General features: G+C 40.4%; 1 protein-coding gene across 1 annotated transcript in view; it reads right to left on the bottom strand.

Moving 5' to 3' along the window:
- The window catches only part of OCA2 (OCA2 melanosomal transmembrane protein), a gene marked incomplete at its 5' end in the record, with an annotated part of 212,604 nt that overhangs the window by 130,808 nt on the left and 69,603 nt on the right, over positions 1-12,193 (bottom strand). Inside the window, 1 exon segment of the mRNA NM_214094.2 lies at positions 11,016-11,154. Coding sequence (NP_999259.2) covers positions 11,016-11,154 — 139 coding nt within the window.

Raw genomic sequence — 12,193 nt, 5'->3', positions numbered from 1 at the left:
TAAGCCAATTAAAAATACTTTACAACTTCACTTTCCTGACTTTGAGAATTTTTTTAATACAGGTTTTAAAGGTTTCGGCTGTTAAAAACAGCTATTTTGAAATAGATCTTTTTAGGAGTTCCCGTCATGACTCAGTTACAAACCCGACTAGTAACCATGAGTTTGCAGGTTCAGTCTCTGGCCTGGCTCAGTGGGTTAAAGTTCCGGCATTGCCATGAGCTGTGGTGTAGGTTGAAGATGTGGCTTGGACCCCATGTTGCTGTGGTTGTGGCATAGGCCAGTGGCTACAGCTCCGATTAGACCCCCCAGCCTGGAAACCTCCATATGCCATGGGTGCGGCCCTAAAAAAGACAAAAAGACAAATAAAATAAAAATAAAATAAAATAAAATAGATCTTTTTAAAAAGAGATATTTTTACATAGATCTTTTTTAATAAGATCTATTTTAACTGGATTTCCTGTGGCTCAGCAAGTTAAGAATCTGACATAGTATCCATGAGGATGGGGGTTCAATCCCTGGCCTCACTCATTGGGTTAAGGATCTGCCATTGCTGCAAGCTATAGGAGAGGTCACAGATGCAGCTTGGATCCTGCATTGCTGTGGCTGTGGCATAGACTGGCAACTGAAGCTCCAGTTCATCCCTTAGCCCGGAATCATCCATGTGCTGCAGGTGCATATGTAAAAAAAAAATAAAATTAATTAACTAATTGACTATTTCTTATTATTTTGAAAATGAAATATCCAATAAAATTACAGGTCTTAAGAAAGTAAATGACCTATCATCCCTTTTTAAAATTGTAGTATCATCCATTTATAACATTATATAAATTTCATGTGTACAATAATCATGATATGGCTTAGTGTAGTTTTATTCATGTTTCTTGTGCTTTGCCTTCATTGAACTTTTTGAGTCTTTGGGTTTATATCTATAAAATCTGAATTATTTTCAAATGTCTTTTTTCTGTTCACCTCTCTCCTTTGGAAACTAGAACTACAGATGTAATAGGCCACTTGAAGTTTTCCCTTGGTTCAGGAATGCTTGCATTACTTATCATTTCACTCTGTTTCATTTTGTACCTCTGTCTGCAAGTTCACTAATCTTTTCTTCCGCAATTCCTAATCTGTCATTAACCCTAAGAAGAGATATTTATCTTATACATTATCATTTTCATCTATAGAAGTCTGATTTGAGCCTTTTTAAAATATCTTTCAGAAGGAGACAAATGGCAGAAGAGTAGGGGGACATGCTCGCCCTCTCCCACAAACACAACAAAAAAAGCACATCTACAGGATAATTGACTCACACAGAACAGCAACCAATCACTGGCAGAAGAACCTAAACTCCAATAACGACAAGAGGTTCGTGACATTACTAGGCAAAACAAGAGAAAAGAGGAGAGTGAGAGAAGGTGAATCCGAGCTGGACGGGCGCTCCCAAAAGGGAACTGAGGAGGAGAAAGGAATCCCACACCCTGGAAAGTCACCTACTCGGGGGAAAGATCAAACGAACCAGAGGAATCTCCAGAGGCAGAGGAGTGTAGCAGTAAGTTGGAGTACTGAAAAGCAGATCGAGAACCAAATGGACCACCTGAACTACGGGCACAGTCACCAAAAATTGAGACGTCTGGGTGGGGGCTGGGCACTGAGTCCTCGGCTCCGGAGGTTAGTCCCCGGGAAAGGGCTGGGGGGGCGGGGCGGAGCAGAGACTGCTTGGGAGGTCTAGAAACTGGTCTTTCAAGTTTGACGGGACAGAGACTGCCTGGGAGACTAGAAAACAAAGCTGTCGCAGAGGAAGGGAGCAATAATCTAGGGGCGGGACAGTGGAAAGCCACATCAGAGGGAACCTGGGAGAATAGCCTGGTCTGTGCCCGTGCTGGGGAGGGGAGAGAAGAAGGGGTGGGTCCCCATAGAATACTCCCCATGCCACAGCAAGCTTACAGGCCCGCTAGCTAGCAGAAAGCTGTGCTTCCCAGTACATCCCCTCCCCCCACCCCCACCCCCCCCACCACGCTCTTGTGGGACACAGGGCTGCCTGCCATCCAGGAGGGCTGGCCTCAACAATTGCCTGAAGCCTACCACCACAGGGGCTGTCCCTGCAGAGGCCTGCTTGCCCTTTGGAGGGGCTACACCCCCACAGAGCAGCACCAAACACCACCAGCCCCCAAGAAAAGGCCTGCAGCCCAGAAAAGCTAGAACAAGCCTAGCCAGGCCGTGAAAAGATCTGCCTAATTCTTGGACGGTCTTTCTGAGTTGGGCTGCCCTGGGGAGGAGCCTCTTGGGTTGGCAGTGGCCCAGCTAGCCGCCCAAGCACCCAGGGGGTGCCCAGCTCTAGTGGATCAGCTTCACAGGACTGCCACCTCCAGGCAGGACCCCCTGCAGCCCAGAAAAGCTGCAACAAGCTTGGCCAGACGGTGAAAAGATCTGCCTACATTCTCAGGCCGTCCTTCTGAGTTGGGCTGCCCTAGGGAAAAGCCTCTTAGGTTCTCAGTGACCCAGATAGCTGCTCCAGCCCTCAGGGGGCACTGAACTCCTGAAGAACAGCTGCCCAACACCGCCAACCCCCTGCAAGAACCCCACAGCCCAAAAACACCAGAGCAAGCTCTGCCTGACCAAGTGAAATCTGTTACCATCGTGGTGTGGGCCTCCCAGTCCTGTCTGCCCTCAGGAAGTCCTTCTTTACTTCAAAGAGACCCTGTTAGCCCCATCAACACTCCAGAAAAGCCACACTGCCTCAAAAAAGATTGACCAACAACGCCAGCCCTCAGGAAACATTCCATGGCAGTGACAAGGCAAACACTGCCCGATAACGGAGAGTACAACTCCCTCAGGAGAAAGAAAACAAGCAAGATGAAGAAGCTGAGAAACCACCCCCAGTCAAACCAACAGGAGAACTCACCTAAAACAGTCAACAATGAAACAGATCTCTGCAGTCAGACAGACCTGGAGTTCAAAAGAGAAATAGTGAAAACACTGAAGGAATTAAGAGAAGATATGAACAGTAATGCAGACACCCTCAGAAAGGAACTAGAAAATATAAGGAGGAGCCAAGAAAAACTAGAACATTCATTTGCAGAGATACAAACTGAACTAGGGGCAGTAAAAACCAGAATGAATAATGCAGAAGAATGAATCAGTGATATGGAAGATAGAATAATGGAAATCACCCAATCGAGTCAGCAGACAGAAAACCAAATGAAAAAACAGGAAAGCAATATAAGAGACCTATGGGATAATATAAAGTGGGCCAATCTACACATAATAGGAATTCCAGAAGCAGTAGAAAAAGATAAGGGGATGGAAAATATATTTGAAGAAATTATTGCTGGAAACTTCCCAAATCTAAAGGATATTGGGTTCAAGATCAGGAAGCACAGAGGGCATCAAACAAGTTGAACCCAAACAGACCCACACCAAGACACATTATAATAAAAATGGCAAAAGTTAGTGATAAAGAGAGGATCCTAAAGGCAGCAAGAGAAAAGCAGAATGTTACCTATAAGGGAACCCCCATAAGATTATCAGCTGATTTCTCTACAGAAACACTACAGACCAGGAGGGAATGGCAAGAGATATTTAAAGTGCTAAAAGGAAAAAATATGCAACCTGGAATACTCTATCCAGCAAGAATATCATTTAAAATAGAAGGGGAAATAAAAAGTTTTTCCAACAAACAAAAACTTAAAGAATACAGCAACACAAAACCCAGGTTAAAAGAAATACTGAAAGGACTTCTCTAAACCAAAAGGAAAGGAAGGAAAGGGAAGAAAAAAGAAAAGAAAAAAAAAAAGAAGAAGAGGAAGAACTAGGACTGAGGAAACTACAATCATAGAGCAGTAACTCAAATAAGTCAGCATACAGATTTAATCATGAACATGCTTCAAACAAAATAATATTAAAAAGAAAAAATAAAAAAGAGTCATCAAAACCATATAATGTGGGCAAGGGATGTTAGGCAGTAAATAACCCTTTTTGTTTGTATGTATGTCTCTCTTCTTAATTTTAATATAGTAATTAAGTGTTTGAACTTACATGACCATCAGGCTAAAACACACAATTATGGGAAGGGGTTAGCATATTTAAAAAACAGGGCAACCACAAGCCAAAACCAAATATTGCATTCGCAAAAAATGAAAAAAAAAAAAAAAAACTCAAGCAGATAATAACAGGAGACCATCCAACCAAAAAAAAATAATAAAAATAAGAAAAAAGAAAGGAAGAATGGAGAACCATAGAATCAACTGGAACACGAGGTTCAAAATGGCATTAAATAATCATCTATCAATTATCACCTTAAATGTCAATGGACTGAATGCCCCAACCAAGACACAGAGTGGCTGACTGGATAAAAAGGCAAAAACCTTCAATATGCTGCCTACAAGAAACTCACCTTAGGACAAAAGATACATATAGATTGAAAGTGAAAGGGTGGGGAAAAATATTTCACGCCAATAGACATAACAGAAAAGCAGGAGTCGCAACTCCCACATCAGGCAAAATAGACTTTAAAACAAAGGCCATAAAGAAAGACAAAGAAGGACACTACTTAATGATTAAGGGATCCATCCAAGGAGAGGATGTTACTATCGTCAACATATATGCCCCAAATATAGGAGCACCCAGATACATACAACAAATATTAACAGACATAAAGGGAGATACTGATGCGAATACAATCATAGTAGGAGACCTTAATATCCCCCTCACATCAATGGACAGATCCTCTAGACAGAAAACCCATAAAGCAACAGAGATCCTAAAGGAAACAATAGAAAAATTAGACTTAATTGATATCTTCAGGACACTACATCCAAAAAAATCAGAATACACATTCTTCTCAAGTGCACATGGAACATTCTCAAGAATCGACCACATATTGGGACACAAAGCGAATCTCAATAAATTTAGGAGGATAGAAATTATCTCAAGTATCTTCTCTGACCACAATGCCATGAAACTAGAAATCAACCATGGGAAAAGGAAAGAGAAAAAAACCTACTCCATGGAGACTAAACAACATGCTACTAAAAAACCAATGGGTCAATGAGGAAATCAAGAAGGAAATTAAAAACTACCTTGAAACAAATGATAATGAAGACACAACCTCTCAAAATCTGTGGGATGCTGCAAAAGCAGTGCTCAGAGGGAAATTTATAGCAATACAGGCCTTTCTCAAAAAAGAAGAAAGATCCCAAATTGACACCTTAACCCTCCACCTAAATGAATTATAAAAAGAAGAACAAAGAAGACCTAAAGTCAGCAGAAGGAAGGAAATGATAAAGATCAAAGAGGAAATCAATCAAATAGAGACTCAAAAAACAATAGAGAAAATTAATAAAACCAAGAGCTGGTTCTTTGAAAAGGTGAACAAAATTGACAAACCCCTGGCCAAACACATTAAAAAGAGGAGAGAACCCAAATAACCAAAATTATAAATGAAAAAGGAGAAATCACAACAGATACAGCAGAAATACAAAAAACCATAAGAGAATACTATGAACAACTGTATGGCAACAAGTTTGACAATCTGGAAGAAATGGACAATTTTCTAGAATCTTACAGCCTGCCAAAACTGAATCAAGAAGAAACAGACCAACTGAACAGACCGATCACTAGAAATGAAATTGAAGAGGTCATAAAATCACTCCCTACAAATAAAAGTCCAGGACCAGATGGCTTCACAGACAAATTCTATCAAATACATAAAGAGGAATTGGTGCCCATCCTCCTTAAACTCTTTCAAAAGGTTGAAGAAGAAGGAATACTCTCAAAGACATTCTATGAGGCCACCATCACCCTCATTCCAAAACCAGACAGAGATACCACCAAAAAAGAAAACTATCGGCCAATATCTTTGATGAATATAGATGCAAAAATTCTCTACAATATCTTAGTCAACTGAATCCAACAACATATCAAAAAAATTATACACCATGACCAGGTTGGGTTCATCCCAGGTTCACAAGGATGGTTCAACATATGCAAATCAATCAATGTCATACACCACATTAACAAAAAAAAAAAGTCAAAAATCATATGATCATCTCAATAGACTCAGAAAAAGCATTTGACAAAGTCCAACATCCATTCATGATCAAGACCGTCGCCAAAGTGGGTATAGAGGGAACATTCCTGAATATAATCAAAGCCATTTATGACAAACCCACAGCAAAGATAATACTCAATGGGGAAAAGCTGAAAGCCTTCTCACTCAAATCTGGAACAAGACAGGGATGCCCACTCTCACCACTGCTCTTCAACATAGTTTTGGAAGTCCTAGCCACAGCAATTAGACAAACAAAAGAGATAAAAGGCATCCATATAGGAAGAGAAGAGATAAAACTGTCACTGTATGCAGATGACATGATTCTATACCTAGAAAACTCTAAGCACTCAACCCAAAAACTACTTGAACTGATTAATAAATTCAGCAAAGTAGCAGGATAGAAGATTAACATTCAGAAGTCAGTTGCATTTCTGGATACCAGCAATGAAATATTAGAAAAGGAATACAAAAATACGATACCTTTTAAAATTGCACCTCACAAAATCAAATACCTCGGAGTAAAGGACCTATATGCCGAGAACTATAAAACTTTAATCAAAGAAATCAAAGAAGATGTAATGAAATGGAAAGATATTCCATGTTCCTGGATTGGGAAAATCAATATTGTAAAAATGGCCATACTACCCAAAGCAATCTACAGATCCAATGCAATCCCTATCAAATTACCCATGACATTTTCCTCAGAACTAGAACAAACAATCCAAACATTTATATGGAACCACAAAAGACCCAGAATCGCCAAAGCAATCCTGAGAAACAACAACCAAGCAGGAGGCATAACTCTCCCAGACTTCAAGAAATACTACAAAGCCACAGTCATCAAAACAGTGTGGTACTGGTATCAAAACAGACAGACAGACCAATGGAATAGAAAAGAGAATCCGGAAATAAACCCTGACACCTATGGTCAATTAATCTTTGACAAGGGAGGTAAGAACATAAAATGGGAAAAAGACAGTCTATTCAGCAAGCATTGCTGGGAAACCTGGACAGCTGCATGCAAAGCAATGAAACTAGAACACACCCTCACACCATGCACAAAAATAAACTCAAAATGGCCAAAAGACTTAAATATAAGACAAGACCATCAAACTCCTAGAAGAAAACATAGGCAAAACACTCTCTGACATCAACATCATGAATATTTTCTCAGGTCAGTCTCCCAAAGAAATAGAAATAAGAGCAAAAATAAACCCATGGGACCTAATCAAAGTGGAAAGCTTTTGCACAGCAAAGGAAACTCAAAAGAAAACAAAAAGACAATTTACAGAATGGGAGAAAGTAGTTTCAAATGATGCAACTGACAAGGGCTTAATCTCTAGAATATATAAACAACTTATACAACCCAACAGCAAAAAAGCCAATCAATCAATGGAAAAATGGGCAAAAGACCTGAATAGACATTTCTCCAAAGAATATATACAGATGACCAGCAAACACATGAAAAAATGCTCAACATCACTGATTATAAGAGAAATGCAAATCAAAACTACCATGAGATACCACCTCACACCAGTCAGAATGGCCATCATTAATAAATCCACAAATAACAAGTGCTGGAGGGGCTGTGGAGAAAAGGGAACCCTCCTGCACTGCTGGTGGGAATGTCAACTGGTACAGCCACTATGGAGAACAGTTTGGAGATACCTTAGAAATCTATACATAGAACTTCCATATGAGCCCCCCAATCCCACTCTTGGGCATCTATCCGGAAAAAACTCTACTTAAAAGAGACACATGCACCCGCATGTTCATTACAGCACTATTCACAATAGCCAGGACATGGAAACAACCCAAATGTCCATCGACAGATGATTAGATTCGGAAGAGGTGGTATATATACACAATGGAATACTACTCAGCCATAAAAAAGAATGACACAATGCCATTTGCAGCAACATGGATGGAACTAGAGAATCTCATACTGAGTGAAATGAGCCAGAAAGACAAAGACAAATACCATATGATATCACTTATAACTGGAATCTAATATCCAGCACAAATGAACACCTCCACAGAAAAGAAAATCATGGACTTGGAGAAAAGACTTGTGGCTGCCTAATGGGAGGGGGAGGGAGTGGGCGGGATCGGGAGCTTGGGCTTATCAGACACAACTTAGAATAGATTTACAAGGAGATCCTGCTGAATAGCATTGAGAACTATGTCTAGATACTCATGTTGCAACAGAACAAAGGGTGGGGGAAAAATGTAATTGTAATGTATACATGTAAGGATAACCTGATCCCCTTGCTGTACAGTGGGAAAATAAAAATAAATAAATAAATAAATAAAATAAAATATCTTCCATGTTTCTGCTTAACGTAATGAACATCTGTAATACATCTATAATGTTTTAATGCCCTTGTCTGTGAATTCTAACACCTGTGTGTATTCTGAGTTGATTTCAAATGGTTCATAGGTCAAATTTTCTTGCTTTTTTGCATGCCTTGAGAGACCAAAGCAGCTAAAATTTGCAAGGCAGAGTATCAGAAAGGAGAGGTACACAGACAGAGAACTGGTAATTTTTTATTAGATGCCAGACATTGTGAATTTTACTCTATGTACTGCTGGATATTTCTGGAAGACAGCTATGCTCACCACTATACCACCAATGCTACTCTGCTGGATATTTCTGTATTCCTGTAAGTATTCTTGAAGTTTGTTCAAGATGGATGCAGTTAAACTACTTGAAAACAATTTGATTATTTTTGTTCTTTATTTTAAGATTTATTTTGTGGAATCAGGGCAGTGTATAGTCTGGAGCTAATTACTCACAAAATGAGGCAAGACCCTGCAGAACACTCTATCCAATGCCTCATGAATTACAAGGTTCCATCTTCCTGGCAGGTACAAACATTATTCCTGGCCCTGAGTATATTAAGCACACTGCCCTCCAATTTTTTGGGTTGGTCTTGCCATAACCACAAGTACTTTCCCTCTGCAAATTTTCTGGGGTTCTCTCTCTGTGCAGCCTCTCCTTTCTGATTCTCTGCCTTGCAAATTTTAGCTGCCTTGGTCTCTCAAGAATCAGTTCTATCACTTCAACTCCAGGAATCTGATGGGATCCACATGGGCTCTCACTCCCTGCACTGCATCCTGGAAGATCTCTCAAGGGAGTGAGCTAGGACAATCAAGTCTTACTTCACTGGTTTCTCATTTCTAAGGGATTGATGTCCTTTTGCCTGATATCCAGTACTTTGATTACCACTATCTGGTTGTGGTTTAATTCTGGGTTTTTTTTTAAATTTTGGTTTATTTTCTTTTTGGATATTCCAGGCAAGAGGGTAAATCCAGACACTGTTACTCCATCTTGGCCAGAAGAGAAGCTATCTTATTTTACTCACATATATCCACATACAAACACTATTGAAGACTACTTGCACCAAAATATTAAGAGAATATATCTCTGGGTGGAGGTATTATGACAGTTTTTCATTTGTGGTGTGTGTGTAATTTACATTTTCTAAAATAAATGTATTAGCATAAAATAAAAATAATAAAACAATAATTTTCTCTGAAGATGATTCTCTCCCATGTGTATACAGCCTATCCTGGGTGACAGGTGTTCCCAAGACAGATTACATGGCTCTGCTACCTTCTGATGTGCTCCAGGGTGGTATGATTATGGACCTGCTGCTCAGTTCATGCAGCAAGACTGGTGAAGCGTTGCAGGTGGTTTTCCAGGGCAACTAGGAAGGATTAAAGTTTAGCCAAAGTATCTACATTATGTCCTGAATCTCTAGAATGTGGTTGGCCTACAAAATGACCATCAACAACTTAGAGTCATGAACTTTCAAAGGCTTAAATATTTTTATGAAAGATAGCACACATACACAAACATAAGGACACACTTCATAGGCACACATGCATAAACACATCATCTCTAATAAATGACACCAATTTGGAAGCATTTTTACTGATACTTCAGAGAAGAGATACTGAGAAAATTCTAATGACCAAAGAATGACAAATGAAAATTAAGTATATAATTTAATTTTAACTCTAGATATGTAAAACACTATTTACACTCTTTTCACCTTTTTTTTCCTTTCAAGGCTGTACCCATGGCAAATGGAAGTTTCCAGGCTAGGGGTTCAGTTGGAGCTATAGCAGCCAGTCATAGCCACAGCCACAGCCGTGACAGTCCAAGCCACGTCTGGGACCTACACCACAACTCACAGCAATGCCAGATCCTTCACCCACTGAGCGAGGTCAGGGATCAAACCGACATCCTCATGGATCCTAGTTGGGTTCCTTACCACCTAGCTACACATGACGGGAACTCCTGCACTCTCTTTAATACTTTGTTTTTATTTTAGTGTATCAAGAAATTATATATTAATATTTATAAGAGCTTCAAAAAAATCCCTAAAGACTTTCATTTTCTGACCATTTTAAAAAAATCTGGTGTTCCTGTCATGTCTCATCTGTAACAAACCCGACTAGTATCCATGAGGATGCAGGTTCAATCCCTGGCCTCACTCAGTGGGCTGAGGATCCAGTGTTGCTTCAATTCGACCCCTAGCCTGGTAACTTCCATATGCCACCAGTGTGGCTCTAAAAAGGCAAAAAAACAAAAATAAACAAACAAAAAAAGTAAGTTCTTCATCAATGTATTCATTCACCTCAGTTGAAAAGTGAGAGGACAGATTATTTATCCTGAATACTAGTTGGAAAAGACTAGTTCCAATTAATTATTTCCAATTAATACAATTAGTTCCAATTAATACAATACACTACAACTAAGTAGAAAATATAACCATTTTCTTAAAGATTTATCAGAATGGGAATGAAATCAATTCAGACCACTTTATTCTACATTAGAGGGTCAGCCAGCTAGCCTCCTGCTCTCAGATGACCAACAGCACTTCATATGAAGTGGTGACATCCACGTTGCCAGTAGGTTGGGGTCTATATTTACTGGAAGCAACACTGTTACACTGATACATACCATCTTCCTCAATTCCTGGTTGGAAACAATAATGACATTTGGCGGGTCCCCAATGGCAGTGGCAGCTCCTCCAATATTTGTGAAGATCACCTCTGCAATCAGGACTTGTCTTGGATCGAGGTTGAGCACCTCACACAATCTGTCATGAATGGAGGAAAGTGAAAAACCCTCTATTCATACTGTAAAAGACCCATGTACCACCTAAATATCTGAAAATATTGTACAAGGAAGGCAAATACATGAGTATGCGTGCACACACACACATACCCACCAATGAGAAAGGCACTTAACAATGGCAACAGTGCTACAAAGGTACAGGATACAGTTGACTCTCAGGATTAGATTTCTCTGACAGTCAATGTACAAGCCATCTGAACCATCCATGTCAAATGTACCCCCTCCGTGTCTCCCCCAGGTCTGGAGGAAGCACGCTGGTGCATGTCCCCAGATGAACATGGCTTGGCCACCAGCCCTCCCAAGTCAGGGTGCAGCCAGGGCAGAAAGCACCCAGTGGCTCACACCACACCTGTCAACTGAGCTCTTTCCCCACTTTCCCGTCCTCAAACGCTCAGCTCCTATGCTTAATCCTAACGAAGAGCACACACTCTATAGTAATGGTTCTCCACCTTGGTCACACACTAGATTTGTCTGGGAACTGTCAAAGTCCTGCTGCCCAGACCACCACACTTCAGTTCAGAGCACGGCCAGCAGCTCATCTGAGGGGGACTGGTCTGCAGAGCCCTGTAGAAGCTAAGAAGGGAGTAGTGTATGAGAACCAGGGACAGAAGTGTACCCAAAAAAGATGATCGGACCTCAATCCCCAGCAGTAGGAGCTGCTCTCAGTTGAGGAAACCCCAGCATCTGCTTCTAGCAAGAAAAGGGATTAGTGTGTGTTAATCAACAATGCCAGACCTAGCTGTTTAATGCTAAGGTCTAACACTACTCAATCCAGACAAAGGCAGAAGAAATGTAACTAAGTTTATAGAGTCGAGAAGAATATGGTAGTATAAACAGTTAGTCTGAGCACACCAACACTTCAACCTTGAAAGATGCAATTTTAGATTAATAAATGGAACTGCTATTCTCACATACAATTACAAAGCCAATTTCTGGAATAGTGAGGACATAAATAAACCCCAGCATGGCTGAGACCACCCTCAGCTGTCCGGGCTGTACAA

This window comes from Sus scrofa, chromosome 15 (genome assembly GCF_054392235.1).
Source record: "Sus scrofa isolate SSC_HxYL_T2T_F1_AM1 chromosome 15, Sscrofa_HxYL_maternal_Yorkshire_Landrace_v2.0, whole genome shotgun sequence".
NCBI classification, from domain to species: Eukaryota; Metazoa; Chordata; class Mammalia; order Artiodactyla; family Suidae; genus Sus; species Sus scrofa.
This window is presented reverse-complemented; position numbering and strand designations above follow the sequence as displayed.